The sequence below is a fragment of the Helianthus annuus genome, chromosome 12, assembly GCF_002127325.2.
Source record: "Helianthus annuus cultivar XRQ/B chromosome 12, HanXRQr2.0-SUNRISE, whole genome shotgun sequence".
In the NCBI taxonomy this organism is placed as follows: domain Eukaryota; kingdom Viridiplantae; phylum Streptophyta; class Magnoliopsida; order Asterales; family Asteraceae; genus Helianthus; species Helianthus annuus.
This window is the reverse complement of record NC_035444.2, coordinates 131,716,983-131,737,385: the sequence shown is the minus strand read 5'-3', so window position 1 is coordinate 131,737,385 and position 20,403 is coordinate 131,716,983. Positions and strand designations below refer to the sequence as shown.

Sequence of the window (20,403 nt, the reverse complement as noted above, 5' to 3'; positions counted from 1 at the left end):
TCCCCCCCCCTATAATTTAGATTAACCGGTGAGGAAATTGCAGCCAACCTATCGATCACTGAAGTGGTATTTGTCGAGTACATACCTCTTCTCGGCCAAATAGTATTACCTTCAATGTTTTAACCCTGAGACTAATACCACGAATCGGCGCATTCCCGGGGGTTGAATCAAAATCCAAATCCTCAACTCTCTCCATCAGCACATTAGAAACAAAACCATGCAGCACAACAATTGAAAAAACACCCAAGTCCCAAGAACCAGAAGAACGAAAAGCAGAAAACCCTAATCCTTATACCCTAGCGCTAATTTTCAATCCTTAACTGATTAAATCGATGTATCAGTCTAGCTAAATTAATCACAGTTAACCACGATCAATAACAACCAATCTAATATGTCAGGATCTCGAATCAGACATCTAAGGCGGCAATTGAAAAAAGAAAGAAAAACAAACCCTAGTTTCAGATTGATCACAATTGCTAACTAGTTCGTTATAGAGTTTTGAAAGATCAAAGCTCTAATCACAGACTGTTATACAAAAGATCACAAAGAAAAACCTAGAGTTTCATGAAGAACAAGATCGCCCAAGGAAAGAGAGTTTAGGGTTTCGAAAAAAACTAGGGTTTATATATATATCGTAATCAATTTATGATTCAACTTCTACCAAACTCTCGGAATATCTTAAAATATCATTCACAAACAACATGTCAGAAGATTAGAGGTATTTGCATCCATTTTCATCATCAAAAGTGAAAAATTCATCAAAAAATGGCCTAGAGCGTAGGAGGTTGATCTTAGCGCAGGAAGAAATTTCCAAACGCAGGAATAAAGCAAAGGAGACTCATACGCACGGTTAACTTATCCGTGTCAATTCATACGCGATATAGTGGTTCATACATTGGTTTGGGTCATCCGTTGGAAGAGTCATACGTAATAAGGTGGCCACCCGCTGTTAAAGTTCATTGCTTGGAAGTGTTCATACGTTGTGTTTGTCATACGCTTAAAGTGGTTCGTGTGCTTGGAAGTGTTATAAAGATTTTAGATTTTAGACAATGGATTTCGAGTCTATGAATGCATTTCCTACTACACCAACTACTGTAGTTTTAAACATGAATCCAGAGAATGAAATGGGTACGCAAACAAGCTCCCCAAGTTATTACGAATGGAAGATTATCCTAAATGGGCCGGTCGTTCTGAAAACATTGTTCAGGCTACAAATTTTGAAGCGTGGATGGCAATCGAAGAGGAATACATTATACAAAGAATGAACATGGTCAAAGTATTAAGATTTCAGAAATTCTTCACAACGAGAAAGAAGCCTATATACCAGAGAAAAAAGATGATGAATCTACTTCACCAATCAATAAAAGAAGAAATTCTACAACTGCTTCAGTATTATGGGTCACATCAATCGCTTTGGTTGGCGTTGTTCAACAAGTATCATGGTAACGATGACATGAGGAAAACTAAGGCTGATCTGATCAAGAACGAGTTTGACATTTTCACGACAATGAAGGGTGAAACTTTACATCAGCTTATTAAACAGTTTTGTCAACAAGTGGCTGAGATGAAAAGAGTCGGGATTAACAAAGATGAAGTTGATCTGATGGATAGGTTGGCTGATGCTTTATCGGATGAAGATTGGGGTACATACATGATGATAATATTGAAATCAAAACCTATAGATTACATCAGATTAAATCTAAGCAAGTTATTTGAAAAACTTGAGGCACACAAGTTCGAACTCAGAAAAAAGGAAAGATGAAATATATTGTGATACCTCAAGACATAGGGCTGTACTATAAAGGATCTGAGATAATAGTTGCTACAAGTCAGAAGATCCAGACTACTTTTAGTGCTGAATCTTTCGGAGGGAATGCTTTTATCAGCAACAGTTTAGATATCTACAAACTCCACAATCAGTTTATAGTAGTGTTGGATCATGTTCTTGTAACATCGGATCCAAAACATTTCTGGACCGGTTCGAATGGCGGTGATGGGACTAATGGGTCGGTTCATAGTCGGTTAGACCGGTTGGGGTTGGAGGCATTGCGTTGGTGGTAGGTAATCGGTCTAATTCAGAGAATAATCTATCGTTTTTTCCATCGAGGTTCCAGCAAGGATGAAAATGGATACAGAGTCTGGTGATTCGAGGGGTAGTGGTTCGCAAAATACAAAAGGGTTAGAAAGTTTGGATTTTAGGAGATCGCGTAGGGTTTATAGACCAGAGAGAATTCTTCGAGAAATTGTATCCGAGTCTATTCAGACAATTGCTCAAATAACTCAAGAGCTTCTTGAGGAAACCTTTGAATCCACAAAGGAGTACTTGAAGAAACTGATTACCGTTCTGGAAAAGAGAGATGAATTGGTGGGGTTACAACTCCGGCTTGAGAGAAGATCTGATCTTATGAGTGAAACGCTTTCAAAAGAAAATAGAAACCAAATTATACTCTTGGTTTCTATAAGAATGGGTCTTGAAAGCTACTTATCAGCCCAAAATCGCCTTCCAACGAATGAACTAATTGAGGTTTTTTTATACGAAAGGTGTAAGAATGCGAATTGCAAACGGTTATTGCCTGTTGAAGATTGTGACTGCAAGATATGCTCAACAAAGAAAGGATTTTGTAGTGATTTTATGTGTCCCGTTTGTCTAAACTTTGACTTTGCAAGTAACACCTGCAGTTGGATTGGTTGTGATCTGTGTTCTTATTGGTGTCACGCGGCTTGTAGTATTCAAAAGAATCTGATAAAGCCAAGACAAGGCTTGAAGGGACCCGCAGGCGCAACTGAGATGGAGTTAATTGTCTTTGTTGTGGTCATGCTTCTGAAATGTTTGGGTTCATTAAGGATGTTTTCAAGTCTTGTGCAGAACAATGGGGTTTGGAGACATTAGTTAAAGAGCTTGAATGTGTTAGGAAAATCTTTAGGGGAAGTGCGGATTTTAAAGGGCAAAGAAATGTCCTCTTCGGATGTATGCATCACCATCCTTCTTTAACAGTAAGTTTCAATATACATTCTAGTGGATTTTAATTCAAGCATAAATGTATAATTAGCTTTATTATCTGAATGATTTTGGTGCATGGATACATCTCTGATTAGTTCTTAAGATATAACTTAATGCTTTGATTTATATTATAATTAGAAATTATTAACTGTTTTGTGTCCCGTTTATGTCTTCTTGTAGTTTTTATAACTATGTTAAACATTCACGTTTGTCCATTATATTATTACTAGTAAATTTGTGGTATTGACCTTGCTTGATAAAGTTTCTCTATCAAGCAAATAGTATTTTGAGTAAACTGCCATTTTGGTCCCTGTGGTTTGGCCAGTTTTGCCACTTTAGTCCAAATTTCAAACTTTTTACATACAGGGCCCTGTGGTTTGGTTTTTGTTGCCATTTTGGTCCAAATTTCAAATTTGACCGGATTTCCCATTAATGACCTACTATTTTGTCTTTACCCTCATGGGCATTTTGGTCATTTTAGATTTATTATCTCTTTATTATAACTCAATTATAATAAATCTCTCTCTCTCTCTCTCTCTCAACATACAGACATCTTTCTCTCTCTCAACATACAACTCTGCTCTCTCTCTAAAATACCACCACCACACCACCACCGCCCCTACCATCGCATCATCCCCACTACCATCCCACCGCTGCCAACACCACGAATGGCATCTTGTGCAACAAGCAGGGCACGAATTGCATCTTCTGCTGGTGCTCAAACGCTCGAAAACCCTAACCCTAAGAACACACAGATCTCCGCCTCAAGATTTTGAAGACGATGATGATGAATCCGGAATGAGACACACATATCTCCGCCTCAAGAACACATGGTAAACCGATTAGGGTTTTTAAGGTGGGATAAGGCGACGGTGGTGGAGAATAGTGGAAGATTAGGGCGAATTTATGAAGATAGCGGTAGGGTCTATAGTGTTTGCCCAGCCGTTTTTTGGGTGGAGGTGCTCACGGGATTGAGTTGCAAGTTTATCGGAAAGCCATTTTGGTCACCGGATTGGTGTGGCAGTTGAGGAGGTGGAGGTGATGGTGTTGAGATGTAAGAGAGAGAGAGGGGGGGGGGGCGGTGGTTGCAGGGGGTGCGGGAGGGTGGTGGCAGGTGGTGGTGCTTCTCAGTTCCAAATGTCAACAGCGGCTTTGAATTTCTCAGTCTGTAGACAGTACACCGAAGCATCATCGGTTCAAATTAGGTCAAGTTTTAGACCTAATTCGGTGATTAACTGTAAGCTGCCATGTAATTCAAGGCTTTTTTCTCAGGTACTTCGATGTACTAAGTAATTTGCTATGAAATGTATCTTTGTTTGCGATTTAATTGTAACGAATTTACCTCAACAATTTCAGTTTTAGTGAAGTTATATGCATTGAAATGTCTATTTGTTTGTGAGTTATTGTAGAATTTTGTTGTTTCAATTGCTGATTCGGATTACTTTTATGTGATTCAGTGGAATCTGTGACGAATTTACCTCGATATCTTCAGATTCAAGATTCAATGAAGTTAATATGCACTGAAATGTCTGTTTGTTTGTTTGTTTGAAAAAGGGTTGAAGATGATGATGTAATTGGGAAGGGGGTATTTATTATGTGGGTTTTTTTAATAAAGAAGGAGGAGTGGGTGTGAGTGTTGGATGGGACGACGCCGGAGTGGCGGTGGTGAGAAGGGGGGGGGGAGGTGGCGGTGGTGGTGGTGCTATAGAGAGAGAGAAGAGAGAAAGGGAGGAGGTGGCGGTGGTGGTTGTGCTATAGAGAGAGTGAGAGAAGAGAGAGAGAGAGAGCTGAATATTTTGATATGAGTTTTATTGCTAAAAAAATGAAATTTAAAAAATGACCAAAATGCCCCTGCACTAAAGGACAAAATAATCAGTTTTCAACAGTCAAAATAGAGGGGTTTTGGATTTTGGACTAAAATGGCAACAAAATGCAAACCACAGGGACCCAGATGTAAAAAGTTTGAGATTTGGACTAAAATGGCAAAAGTGCCCAAACCACAGGGACTAAAATGGCAGTTTACTCTAGTATTTTATATACTGAGAAAAGTGACCGGATAGTCCCTGTGGTATACCTCGTTTTCACCTTTAGTCCCTACATTTTCAAAATTACAGTTATACTCCCTAACTTTGGCAAATTCGTTCTCGGATGGTCCCTTGCGTGGATGGAGGTTAGTTTTTGGTGTTAAGCAGGTGTGAAGTTACTAAAAAGCACTTCAGTATAAAACAAAATAAAAAAAATAAAAAAATAACCCCCACCCCCTTCTCTCTTTCTTTCTTTTCTCTCTGGTTCTTCCTTCTCTCTCGTTCACCGGAGAACCACCGCCACTCATTCAAGACCCACCATTCTATTTTGTTCTTAAAAAACCGTTCTTCCATGAAAGCTTCAATCTTTGTCCTATCCACCCCCCAAAAAACCTCAAAATCCACAACCTTAATCAACCTCATCCTATGTCTCTCCATATCCTCGGATCATCAATCATCCCAAATTCTTTTCCCCACAAAAACACCGTCTTTTCCCCAATTTCACTCTCAGTTCCTTCAATTTTAGTCTGATCAAAACCTCCAATTCAACCCTACACCTAACCAATTTCTTCAATTCCAATGGGATATTTCACTTTATAAGCTTCCTGTTAGCCTCACAAAACATGCTGGATTTTTCAAGACGTCTTCATTCGTCCTCGTATGTTTCGTCTGTTAGCTCCGTCTCGTCGGGGATGTTCCAGTGGTGGCGATGAAGGGTGGTGGTGCTGATGGTGTTTCAGTGGTGGCAGGGAGTGTGAGAAAGTTTCGAGGGCGGCTGAAATGGTTTTGGTATAACGAAGAAGAAAAGGGGCGATGAAGAGTGGTGGTGCTGGTGTGTTCCGATGGTGAAGGTGATGGTGGTGGTTTAGAGAGAGAGAGAGAGAGAGAGAGCATCTGAATGTCTTGTGTGTTTATATATTATACGTGTGGTGGTGGAAAGGGATGGCGGTGGTGGGGATTGGTGATGGCGGCGGTGATTGTGGTCATGGTTTTTAGTGAGAGAGATAGTAGAAAGAAAGAGAGATATAGGTGTTTGTATGTAAGTGTGTGTATATATATATTTTATTTATTTAATACTTGATTAGTTTATTTTATTTTATAGTAAGGGTGTTTTTGTCTTTTTACACCCACTTAACTGAGAAACAACTGATATTTTAGGCCTAGGCACCATCCGGGAACGAATTTGCCAAAGTTAAGGCCTATAGATGTAATTTTGAAAATGTAGGGACTAAAGGTGAAAACGAGCTATGCCACAGGGACTATCCGGACACTTTTCTCTTATATACTTACAAATAGTCGAATATTCTTTTAAACTATGTGTCGAGTTAAGTGTTGCTATATATATTCATTGGCTTGAGGGGGTAACGATCTTCATATGGTGTCGTACCATATTAATATGTTCTTTCCTATTTAAAGTTCTTTGTTGGAATTATTTCTTTGCCTAAAACGAGATTTGTTTGTCTTTGACATTGTTCACTTAGTTATTTGAGGGTATATGAGGTATTTTATTAAAATTTCACTCTGTTTAAATGTCGTAACTTTTACATGTAAGAAGGGGTACGATTGTTTGGGTTAAAATAGCTTATAGGGTGGTTAATGTATTTTGATTTATTTAAAATACATAATAACACAATATATTTAGAATACATAATAACACAATATATTTCCATCCTTTTGAGTTGTCTAATTTTTTGTATGTTCAAGTAATTAAACTAACTTATTTCTGTGAATTTTATTATATAATACAACAAGTGTTACACAAAATACAAATCAATCACATACAACAAACATTGCATTTTGTTATAATTCTGTAGGATTGATGATCATTAGGTTTACTTATATACACCTTTTCTTATAAATTTATGTTTTACCTGTTAAAAAACACAACTAATTATATAAGCTTATTTGTTAACAATCATATATGAACATAAAAAATATATATTATCCAAAGTTTGTTGGATAATTTTTGTTAAATATGCATCAAATATATAAACTAATTAAAGCTTGGGAAAGCTGCAAAATAAAATTAGAATAATTCAAATGGGTAAAGTGATAATATTCCAGTTCTAGAGGGATGAGTATTTGGTATTTTGATACTGCTAACAAGCTTTTTTCCATTTCCTTGGGAATTAATGAACCCTTCTTACGTGGGCCGTCTGAATTTCCAAGTTCCACCTTAAACAATCCGGTCTTGGTCTCACCATCAAACCTCCTTGTATAACATGGGCTCATCAAGTGGCACGTTGAACACGAACAAGATGATAATCGAGGACGAATGGTCTGTAAAATCATCAAAAAAAGAAGCATTGGAGAGCCTTGTGAGAATAAAGGAAGCTGAAGCCAGAATGTTCTAGAACAAAGCTGATGAAGCAAAACGAGAAGCAGAAGGGTATAAATGGATGATCAGGACAAAGATTGAAAAACAAGATGAAAGGATATCCAAATTAAATATGCATGAAATCGAAGACAAAGAAAGAAGAAAGCAGAAGAGCTTAAGGTTTCAGAGGTTGATCATTGTTAAGATCAGAATGCAAGCTGAGATTGCTGGACTATTGGAGAAAACAAAACATCACTGGGTGTGATTTGAACCTTAAATCGTGGGTCTTTTTGTCTGTTTAGACTGTTTCTTAAAAATGGCAGGAATGGTTTGTGATCTTGCAGGGTTCAGGTATTTTTTTAATTTTTGGATTCTGATGGATTTAGTTTGGTCCTAATTTGTGATTCACCTTTTCATTCATATGGTACAAGGATTGTTTACATTGTTGTATATACGATCGATTAGTTGTTGTGTTTTCTGTTATATGCGTCGGGTTAGTTACACTTGTTATTAGAAGAATGTGTCCATGAGGGGAGAGAATAGAAAGATGACAGTCGGTTTGTGAAATGGTTGGAAGCTTGTTTTTATAGCGTTTTCGTTTAAGGTGTTTCTCATGATTCACCTCGAGATTTATTGGTTAAAGTTGTGAGTTGTGACTAACAAATACAAGGGCACGCAGATTGTGGTAAACGCTCGGGTTCTGACTCGGGTTATACCTTCCGAGTTGACCAGTCGGACTCAGTTCAAATATGTATCAGTTTCTATATTTCTCAAAAAATTAAATGTAATTTAAATCTTTTTCATTCATGCAAGTTTTTTCAAATTTTCACAACTTATACTTATGTTTCTGACTTCCTTTTATATTTTCTAAGTTATTTACTTTTATTTAGGATATATCCTTTATTAATTAAACTCACAATCAGATTCTTATTTATCTAAATCTTTACAATTTACACACACTATCTCATATTTACTTATATTAATCCCGTATTATTTATAAACTAAGATTTTCGTCACATAACTTTTAAACAACACCATCTTAGTATAATTATCATTCTTTCGTGTTAATCAAGTTTTTTTTTTTTTTTTAAATTGTTACTTATTACAATATAGTGTTAGCAATGGGTATCGACAAACCAAAATCATTGCAACCAAAGCAAGAGTTTGTGGTTACGGTTAACATTGATATTGCACGTCATATAGTCTCAACAAGTATCAAGAATTAACAAAGCGAAGAAAAATTAAACGAAACAATTTCTAATTAACTTCAGGGTCGGCCCGTTAGGCTTATCAATCTAGGCACGGTCCTTGGGCCACCAAATATCAAAGGCCTTCAATTTTTAGTAAAGTTATATATATTGTATATGTATCAGACTAAAATAAAAAGCAAAACTAAACCATGTTTTTTTAATAAAGTTACACAGATAAAAAATTTTTGGAAAAAATGCCCACATTTAAGACCCAGTTTCGAAATTGAACCACAGAAATAACTGCAGTCTATAGCAACCATCTACCACTCGACCTCATCTGAATTCCGTGAATCAGCGCCAAAAATCCCTAAAATTGAGCCGCAGTCATCGTTCCTACCTCCTATCGCAACCTGCTCTTTCGATTTTCTAGGTTATCGACTATCACTAACGGTAATCACTCATGGCGTCGGGTCTGTCGGGATTGGAGGAGAATTTATAGACAAAATTAGGGCTAATTACTAAACGTAGGTTAACTGTAGCAACTAATTTTTCTAATAATCTCTTTATGTTTTGCAAAAGAGCTTCCACTTTGTAGTCTGTTTAGAGTCTATAAAAACGTTGAAACGGTCCTGGTGATCTTCTGTATAAAACACAAACGAACCTGTAAAATGAGTAAGTTATTTAGTATTTTATTAGAAACTAAGAAAACAAAATGACAGAAGAATGAAAATGATGAGAGGGAGACAAAAGGAAAATAACAAAAGAATATAAAATAATTGTTCACAACAAGATAAAGTTGCAATATATGCCCCTTGATGTATGGTCAAGAGAATTTTTGTCAACATCCTAACCCCACCCCCACCTTTACAAAATGTTCCTCACAAGCCACAAAATGACAATTCTGCCCTTAACAAACAACCATGTCTCAAAAATCATAATCACACCATTATATGGAAAATTCAGGTGTTAACACACATCATAGTAGTTAATATTTTTTTTATAATTAGGCACCTAAAGTATGACGTATCAGTTTTCTTGACAAAACATGTGTTAACATTTGAATTCTTCTAAAATTGTCCTTTAACCTTCGACAAACATGCAACAAAAAGGTAACTTAAATGAAATTGTCCAAAATATTATAAACAAGCGATAACTTCAGATTATAGGTAGTCCAAATAGAATACAAAATCAATACATAATATACAAATATGTAACAACATTACACCGTCATCACCCTTAACATCATCCATCATTAAGCTACAAACTACAAACATGCCATCCCACTCATTGCCCATGCTATTCACATAAAAAGCAACCCCATTGATCAACCAACATAGGTAAATAGATAATAGCAATAATTGTAATTATTATACAGGAGGATTCTGATCAACTCTGATGGTGTCTCTTCCCATGGTGGTGAAGGTGACCACTATCACCAAGTGTAATGGGGTTGAAGTTTTTCAGCCACTTGGCTTCTTTAGAATCCACAACACATTCGGAAGGGGGCGTTGTGTACCTTTTTTTGTCATGGCAATATGAGTATTTCATGTGATTCTTTCTAAAGCTCTCCATTTTGATCCTCTCCATAGGTATTATTGAGTCAATACTTGTTTCCGGGTCACATTGCAATGACATGAGGTCGATGGGGTCCACCGTGCATCCATGGAGGACAAAGTTAGAAAATTCAGCAACGTAAGGGGCGTATTTGTAATTTACCTTGTACTTGCCTCCGTTTGTGGCCCATTCCGAGGCATCCCATATTGTCGCATATAATGTCATGGGCTTGGATGGGAAGTCCCCACCCATCGATTCGGTTCTTTTAATTTCTCTAATAGCGACATTATCAACATAAAATCTAAAAACATGAAGGAAAAGAACATAAATAACGTATACCAAAAACAAGACCAACTTACTCTCATCTTGTAACGCTACTCACTAGGCCCCCTACTGCCCTACAATGGTACACTCTAGATAAAATTACAACTTGCAACACACAAGGTACCAATAGTTTAAATGACCAATATACCCTTATCACCCCTAATAAAACATTATACCAGATAGAGGGGTCCTGATTACAATGACAGAAAAGTGACAAGACAAAAAAACAACTATACAACATTCAAAGCACTATGTACAAATCATCATAATAACATTTCTACTTGTACCATTACATGTCCAAGAAAAACAATTATATCCATTGCTTTAAAAGGGTAAAAAGATTTTAAAACGACATGGTGGCATGGCCCATCTTGATATTTTACCATATTTCCTTGCACATGCCAAAGTAAGGAAATAATGATTCAATGTTTGAAATTATTTAAAATGTCTAAAATACCTTTTCAACGTCTTATGTCCATGTAGAGTGAATCTTGCTTAGAAAACATGGTCTAACGTTCAAAATACTAGTAAACTAAAAAAAAAAATAATAAAAAAAAACCTTATTATGAATTACGGTCTAGCTTTCAACCTTTTAACGTTAGTAAAATGACTTATATACCTTTGAGAAAAGATAAATTTAGGAGTGATAGTTATATAAGAGATTACTCACATTATGTGATCTTGAGTCCAAAGAATGCTATATTGATGAAAATCATTAGAAGGATCAAACCAAAGGCTATATCTTTCTTCTCTTCCAACATTTGTGCTTCCATTGCCATAAACATTGGTTTGTATTTTCCATTCTTTTCCTTTGATATTACCCAAGAACTCAAAGTCGATTTCATCATGATTTTTCTCATACATGTCTCCATTTGACATCTGTTCAATAATTTCTCATCCAAAAGGTGTAAGAATAACATTTCTACAAGAATTAAAGAGCATAAAAATACGGATGTTTTTATAATTTAATGAAAAGAACTTTTAACAAAACTCATCTTTAAAACTGACTATTTCTATTACCATAAAGGTAAATTTTCAAATATAAAATGATTGTGGTTTACAAATATTTGGAACGGTTCGTGTGCAACATTCAATTACGCAAGTTCAAACCAAATTTTAAATTTGTACTATTTCCATCTCTGACATTCTTGAAACGTGCTACTTGAGTCGAAAAAATCAACATCAATTAATCATGGGGTGGGTCCCCATGTGGGAATTGTCGAATGGGGGGGGGGGGGGTTGTTGTTCCATTCTTTTGTCTCTTGTTTGGAGTGTTTGATGTAGTTTTTCCCTTGGTCCTGTTGTATTCTGGGTGTGGTTCAGTCCAGCGTTTTTTTTTTTTTTTTTTTTGTCAGGCTGACCGGTTTTTAATGAAGTTTATCTTTAAAAAAACTAAGCCGAAAGTGTTTTAAAACAAAAACAAAAGAACCCTTAGAATTATGCTTTTTACAAGCTCAATCATTTACTCTCTCCTGGTGTCCTTTCTTTCTTTTGTGAAATGTCACATCATATTCAAAAATAATTTGTTACTTTAATTTTCATAATGCAAACTAAGTTCTAATAATTGCAAAAATAATTTGTTACTTAAATTTTAATAATGCAAACTAAGTTCTAATAATTGATAATTATCCGTTTGACAAATGACATTTTTGGTTTTGTTACAAAGAGCATTTTTAATACTAGCATAACCATCATACATTTTTAATCGATTTACATTTGGTTTCACTTACTAAGAAATTATGTTTGCTCATTTTTTTCAAAAAGATCACTTTGAATGAGACAGAGTGGATATCAAGTGTAAATCTGTGGTGAATATGTGAGTAACATTGTTCTTAGCAACCAAAGTGAATTAGGAGCATCATTTGCTAAACTGTTAGCGTAAATTATTAGCGATCAATAAATAAAAGTTCGAATTATTAAAATCCAATTTCCTATTGATATTGATGTTATTTAAGAGGGTAGTTTAGTTCCGTAATACTTTTCTTTTACAATACATTTACAAATATTATATACGTTCAGCTGGTTACGCATCATATTAGTATCAATTATAGTATATGTTTTGTTATAAAAATAAATAAATTTCAGGCAAATAAATAAACAAACTAGCATATGTTTTAAATACTCACATAAAAAGCAACAACAACACCAGCAGTGTAATAAGCAGGAAGCTTGATAGAGGCACTGAAGAATCCATGAAGATAAAGGTCATGTGATAGAAATCCAGAACCTGGGTAGAGAAAATAAACTCAAAAATCAAACTGAAACATAAAAAAATAGACAATAACAAAAACAAAAATACTAGTATATGAACATGTTGCATACCTGTTCTTTGATCAAGAGATAAATGAACAGATTTTCCATCTTTCAAAACCTGCATATTATTATCTCCAAACAAATGGGAAAAACCTTCATCAAAAGATGAAATGGGCAGAGTGGTTGAAGACCCAGAAGCCAGAGCAAAAACAAAGCCTAGTATTAAAAGCAAATAATCCATTTGATTTTGTTGTTCAGGTTACAAATTACAATCCCCAAGAGAGTGAGTGAGTGAGTGAGAGAGAGGTAGCTTTTATCGACTGAGGGTCAGAGAGGGGTGGTGGATTTTAATCCAAAGGGATACGATGATTTATTTTATTTATTAAATTTTATGTGGATTTATACATTTAGATTGTATCAATAGTTCAACTACTATTTATGTATAAGTCCGTGATGCGGGGCTTTTTTTGGGCCATAGTGCCCCGAACACTACGACAGGCTGCGTTATGGGTGAAGAAAATGGTGGAGGCGGTATGGTGATAGCGGCGTCATGGAGGGGATTTTCAAAAGTTTGACCAATCAAAAAATAATTAGTGTTTTTTAATTAATTACTAAAAATGAAAATTTATAATTAGGTAATGATGGGTAGTAGCTTTATGACTACGGGCTCTAGTGATATAACGCCAGATAGAACCCCTATGTGACGTGCCACGACACGTGTCGCATAACGCCCGCAAAGGGGCTTTATGACTACGGATGGCCTAGAGGTGACTATCAGACATGATAAAAGGTAACATTACTTTATTCTTGCTGGAAATAATGCTCGTTCTTTTTATTCTATAGAGTTAAATGCTTGGTTGGTCCCTATGGTTTGCAAAAATTTCATACTTGGTCCTAGTGGTTTACTAATTACACGTATGGTCCCAAAAGTTGTCAAAAATGAACTCGGTTGGTCCCCTGACCTAACCTCTGTTAAATTTCTCAGTTAACTATGTATGAAAAGACTATATTACCCTTGAACAATTAAAAACCTAAAACTAAGAATTAAAAAATAAAAAAGAGTAAACTGCCATTTTGGTCCCTGTGGTTTGGGCACTTTTGCCATTTTAGTCCAAATCTCAAACTTTTTACATCTGGGTCCCTGTGGTTTGCATTTTGTTGCCATTTTAGTCCAAAATCCAAAAACCCTCTATTTTGACTGTTGAAAACTGATTATTTTGTCCTTTAGTGCAGGGGCATTTTGGTCATTTTTTAAATTTCATTTTTTTAGCAATAAAACCCAGATCAAAATAATCAGCTCTCTCTCTCTTCTCTCTCTCTCTATAGCACAACCACCATCGCCACCTCCCCCATCTCTCTCTCTCTCTATAGCACCACCACCGCCCTCTCCTCCCCCTTCTCACCACCGCCACTCCGACGTCGTCCCATCCAACACTCACACCCACACCTCCTTCTTTATTAAAAAAAAACCCACATAATAAATACCCCCTTCCCAGTTACATCATCATCTTCAACCCTTTTTCAAACAAACAAACAAACAGACATTTCAGTGCATATTAACTTCATTGAATCTGAAGATATCGAGGTAAATTCGTCACAAATTCCACTGAATCATATAAAAGTAATCCGAATCAGCAATTGAAACAACAAAATTCTACAATAACTCACAAACAAATAGACATTTCAGTGCATATAACTTCACTAAAACTGAAATTGTTAAGGTAAATTCGTTACGATTAAATCGCAAACAAAGATACGTTTCATAGAAAATTAATTAGTACATCGAAGTATCTGAGAAAATAGCCTTGAATTACATGGCAGCTTACAGTTAATCACCGAATTAGGGTCTAAAACGTGACCTAATTTGAACCGATGATGCTTCGGTGTACTGTCTACAGACTGAGAAATTCAAAGCCGCTGTTGACATTTGGAACTGAGAAGCACCACCACCTGCCACCACCCTCTCGCACCCCCTGCAACCACCGCCCCCCCTCTCTCTCTCTCTTACATCACAACACCATCACCTCCACCTCCTCAACTGCCACACCAATCCGGTGACCAAAATGGCTTTCCGATGAACCTGCAACTCAATCCGGTGAGCACCTCCACCCAAAAAATGAGTGGGCAAACACTATAGACCCTACTGCTATCTTCATAAATTTGCCCTAATCTTCTACTATTCTCCACCACCGTCGCCTTATCCCACCTTAAAAACCCTAATCCGTTTACCATGTGTTCTTGAAGCGGAGATATGTGTGTCTCATTCCGGATTCATCATCATCGTCTTCAAAATCTTGGGGAGGAGATCTGTGTGTTATTAGGGTTAGGGTTTTCGAGCGTTTGAGCACCAGCAGAAGATGCCCCATTCGTGCCCTGCTCGTTGCACAAGATGCCATTCGTGGTGTTGGCGGCGGTGGGATAGTGGTGTGTCACACCCCAACCGATGGCGGAAACATTGGGATGAGACGAACAAATTGCTCAAAACAACATAACACTATTTGTGACAATATTGATTAAATCAAATTTCATAAATGCCTAAAATGTCATACATTGTTCAACATGATCAAAACATAAATCAAATTTCAAACATAGTTTATTTTCTAGGTGAGTTTCTAGTCCACCCTAACTTGATTTCTTCATCACTTCGTCTATCAACCTGCAACATGTATTAAAATAACATCAACAAAAAAATGTTGGCGAGTATACAAGTTTGATACGTAGCATAGTAGAATAAAATAGTTTAAGTACACATATCCAACATGAACAACATAATACAAGTTACTAATATGCTGAAACACTGTCACTATATGTCAAACCCAAGTTTCCAACGCAAACACCCCAAGACTCACTCAAGGGCGGTGCATACTCCTATAGCATAGGAGTTTAATAAGTATAAGAAGTCTAACAAGTCTCACAAATTTAACAAGTTTAACAAGTCTAACAAGTTTAATAAGTTTAACAAGGTTAATGAGCATATAGACACGAAAAGTTTACCTAGCATACGAGATTAACAAGCATCAAATTGTGTCATGTTTAAAATGGATAGAGTGTGCATATAACAAGTTTCAAGCGTTGCGTGTTTTTGTATAGAACACATGTTGCACCCAAAAGTGTTTAAAAATAAAAATGGGATCGAGTATACTCACATTGGTTGCGTTGCGATTCTTGTAAATAACTCTCGAGTAAATATGGAGAATTCCAAGAGATCGAACCAAACGATTATCCTAATTATTTTAGAATAACATATGATGAACTCGTTATTAGTTGTAGATTAATTATAATCCCCAATGTTTATGATTTGCAATTTAATTATTTTGATATGATACTTATTTATAACAAACCATTTGTGGATTAGTCTCTACATAAAATAAAGTTATAAATTTTCCTTAGAGCATTCACATCCATTCCACCATATTTTCACCATAAATTACACTAATAAACACTACATTTTCTCTCTCCTTTTCAATTAAATAATATTTTTTATACCTTTATCATTACCTTTTATCTCTCCTCTACTCACAACCACTTTCAAAATATATTAAAAAATTATAGCGGGTGAACAGTGTCCCCCCAAATATACAGATGAACAGTAACATTTTCTCTCTCCTTCACTCACAACCACTTTTTATACTCTTTATATTATAAAAACTTTACACACATAATTTAATGGATTGGATGTGAATGCTCTTAGATAACAAAAGATAGAAAAGTCTCTATTAAATTTTAGATTTTGATAGCGTTGAATCATTTAAAATAATCAAATATTTTATTTAACTAATTAATTAAATAGAATGTTTAAATCTAACCATACATGTTAAATGGCATACTTGTTTTACTCAATTTGTATACATAGATATACTTTGACTTTTTGACACAACAAGTTTGAATCCCAACGAATGCATGTGAATACATAAAGAATGTTTCCTTTTTTTTTTTTCAAAAAAAAACTTGATGCACACATATAAAAAAAAACATTGCCCTGAAAAAGTTGGTGATATTGCCGGAATACGATTGGTTTTTTAAAACCAGTTTTGTATTATATATCATCATCTTCACGAAAACAAAACGAACCGATCATTAACTGTTGTTTCTTTGGTTCTTATATTACCAACAGTTAACATAAAAGTGATTAAGGATAGAATCGAAAAAAAGAAAAAAAGTTTATACCGAACAAAATGACGAGTCGAGTTCCGCCGAACATGGTTTTGAAATGAACAGGTACGAGACTCCGTCGTGACTCCATCGTGACTCCGGTTCCGGCGAGACCTCCAACTCCGGTGACTGGTGGTATATGGAACTCCGATCTCCGGCGAACTTCGAGACCGTGAGAGTGAGAGATAGAGGATGGTGTGTGATGGTGCTCGAAACAGGTTGTGAAATGGTGGTGGTTGCCGTGGTTGTTTGCGGCGGTTCAAGAAAGAAAAGGGAAGGGTTATCGCTCTTAAGAATGAAGACAAGGGAGATATTTATAGGCTTGTTTGATCGAAGGCAAAATCGGAAACGCGTAATTTTATTCCATCTCATCAATCAAGTTCAAGCCGAAAAGGAAAGGATGATAACTCTTCACGTTTCGTCTCATAAATTATGGAAATCAACTTGTGATTGATTCGTGTGTGCATTATAAAGAGTCTAGGTTCATGATTTACGTCGAAAAAAGAAACACGCGTATTCGAGAATAAATCCCGATGAATCAGTGATCGTGAGAAAGGAAACAGGTTGTCTACATTCTGTTTTGGCGGCAAAACATAAACTGGAACGAAATTGTCGCTTCTTTAAAGATTAGAGGATATAATCTTCTTCCGATATCAAGGCAGTGGTGCACTGGTTAGGTTGTTGCTGTTGAACCGCGTAGACCCTGGTTCGAGTCTGGGCAGCGCCCTTTTTATTCTATTTTTTTGTTTGAAGGTTTCCACAAATTACAATTAGCACCCCCTTAGTTATAATAACTGAGCTAACTTAGTTATTAACTTAAAAACCAATACTAAAGCCTAACTACTAACCAGGTTTAACTTAAATCTACCTAGAATTCATTAACTGGTTTTAAAATAACAAAAAAAAAGATTAATTTTGCAAATGTTTATTTACATAAATTAATCAACTAAAATAAATAAATAACTATTTTAATATTTAAAATAAGGAGAAAAATGGTTTCAACGGTAATCTAATTCGCGAAAATTTTCCGAGGTTTCAAAAATTAGGATTCGGGTTTCAAAATGGGTCGGAATTAGGAAATCCATTTTGACGGATGTTACAGTCTCCCCTACTTTAGGAGATTTCGTCCTCGAAATCTAAGAGAAAGACTTCTAAAGATTCAAAAGGAAGAATAGATAAGATCTTGATCATAATGTTTTGTTTAAAGAAATTGTTTTCATGAATGCGTCACATAGCATGTAATGTTTCAAATAGTTTCACATAGCATTTAATGTTTCAAATAGTTTCACATAGCATAATTATGAATTTCACGTAGTGTCACATGTAAAATGAAAGCATCATAAATTTAGTTTGTTCACAAGAGATTATTATTATTTGTTTTTGTAACACCTCGAATTTTTGTGTCCAATGATGTGTTAACACGTGGCATTTGTTTACACGTGGCATCTATAATAAATAAAGGACTAATTTTGACAAACCTTGAAAGTATATATAAATTCGAGGGTTATAAATGTCAACAAGGGTAAATATACTGTATAGTATCCCTAAATAATGCTTAAACCTTCAAACGAATAAATTATAGATCGTACAAAAATAAAACGCGGAAGAAAGTGAGAGATTACAAACTACAGGGGTTAACTGTGTCAACATGTTTAATAATACCTCTGAATGACCCTTTAACGTTCCAAAGACTTTGTAACGGTATTATACCCTCACTAAAATAATATATATGAATTTCGCGGAGTTTCGATATGAAACGAGAAAGTACGATCGAATTCGTAGAAGAAGGGTTAAAAGCGTCAACAGCGAAAGTTAAGGCTTTCCAATATAATTAATAAATAAACCGGGGACTTAATAATGCGGGTAATTAACACGAGGCCCCTATCGGTAAATAACCGAGGACCAAACCGCAAAGTTACCCCTTCAAAACCGAAAGGTCAGGCAAATCATTACGAAAGATTTCGTTATTAATGGCCCGATTCTGATAATCATGACAAAAGATTTGAAAATTCAGAAAATATAACCTTAGGCGACCCGCGTGAAGTTTCAACATAAGTTGAGGCGGGCCGCGAGCCTCTTCTAATTCGTGTCTGTTATTTGAACCTTAGGCGACCCGCGTTAAAAAGCATAGAAAGTCCCATGCGGGCCGCGTAAAGTGCCCAGATGCAGAAACCTTGTAACTACTTGGCTTTTGGCACTTTTGAACGATCATTTGATCAATTATGGCAGCATGGGTGCCCCCTACTCGCCCCATACACCCTAGGACACATGCCATTCATCCCATTTCAGTTGTAGAGTGATGTGGAGTGATCTTGAGCTTGGTCTTTGGCTATAAATAGCAAGGCATATGTTCATAAGTTCACCACAACACAAACACTCTCACCTGACTATTTCTAAGGCATACAAGTCTTCTTCTCTGCTATATATTCAAGCCTTAGCTTCTGTAAGTTACTTTGATCATTCATACTTCAGTTTTTGCTTAGTTCTTAGCTAAAAACTCAACCGTCGTAACTAACGGTTGTCATTGCAATGTCTTGCAAATGATTCAGTCTTATGACGAATCAAAAATGGTTATGAGTTGGTATTTATGTGGGTATTAAACCTCTAAAATGGTTCCCCTGATCACCACTCTAACTATGTCAATTATCGAGTCAAACGTGCGGTTAAAAAGTCAACAGAAAGCTATTTTAGCGATTTAAGCATAATCTGTAATATATATGTTATGGAACCTGTTTTGATAATCATAAAACATGATAATAAGTATATAAACATGTTTGCGCTCGTTTGAATCGATCATTTGCTATATAGAACCGGTTCGGAGCCGAAAGTCGCATAAGTTTGACTTTTGCTTTGACTTCAGTTCTGACCCGTTTTAGTGAGGTATAAATATACCTTAGGACTCTCTTAGGACCAGGTCACATGTTGGTATAAGCCTCTGTGGTCGGTTCATGAGTTATCCGAGTCTTTTGCGCAATTCCGTCATTCGCCTAAAAGTTGACCGTAACGGCCTTTTAAAATTAAAACGAGTATTTCGGACACGTGAACGGACCAAAACCTTGCTTATTAAATTATAAGCATGTCCTTAAAGTTTCACATCAATCCGAGGTCTAGAATGAGAGTTATGCTAAAAGGCGCACTTTTAAGAAAGTTTTGTAATTAACGGCGCAATTAGCATAACGCCCATCTAACCCAAGTTTTCGTCACCAAAACTCTTACCCACTGTGGTAAAATAATATTTTGGGAATTTTAAAGATTTTTAATAATTTTTACCTTGCTCATAACCTGCGGTTATGGCTACGGTTCGGTTAATACCGAATATGCCCTTTTTGGCCAAAACGGGAGTTCTACAAGGTCTTTTGACCCGATTCCAGTTGCCACTGGTTTTAAATAATAAATAAAGTATTTTAAGCTTTATAAGCTGTTCGGGAAACTCAGATTTCCTGTAGAACTCGAAAAGCCTTTTTAAAGTCTTTAAAATGACCGAAAAGCCCCTACGGGGCATAATGTTAACTCAAACTCGTTACGGGCATTACGAAAGGTATCCTACTGATACCAAAATACTTTTAAGGCATATTGACTTAGGAAATA

The 20,403-nt window shown here is 36.0% G+C and overlaps 1 protein-coding gene and 1 pseudogene across 1 annotated transcript; one reads left to right on the top strand and one right to left on the bottom strand.

Annotated features, from left to right (window-relative positions):
- The first annotated feature begins 1,758 nt into the window (after positions 1 to 1,758).
- On the top strand, positions 1,759 to 4,470 carry LOC110893440 (annotated as a pseudogene).
- A 5,196-nt stretch (positions 4,471 to 9,666) lies between these two features.
- LOC110895792 (probable xyloglucan endotransglucosylase/hydrolase protein 28) lies at positions 9,667 to 13,029 on the bottom strand. Its single transcript, XM_022143145.2, has 4 exons — positions 12,733 to 13,029; positions 12,537 to 12,637; positions 11,081 to 11,289; positions 9,667 to 10,387 (listed from the first exon to the last, which is right to left on the bottom strand). The coding sequence occupies exons 1-4, from the start codon at positions 12,902 to 12,904 to the stop codon at positions 9,919 to 9,921; spliced, it is 951 nt and encodes a 316-aa protein (XP_021998837.1). The 5' UTR covers positions 12,905 to 13,029; the 3' UTR covers positions 9,667 to 9,918.
- Positions 13,030 to 20,403: the final 7,374 nt, after the last annotated feature.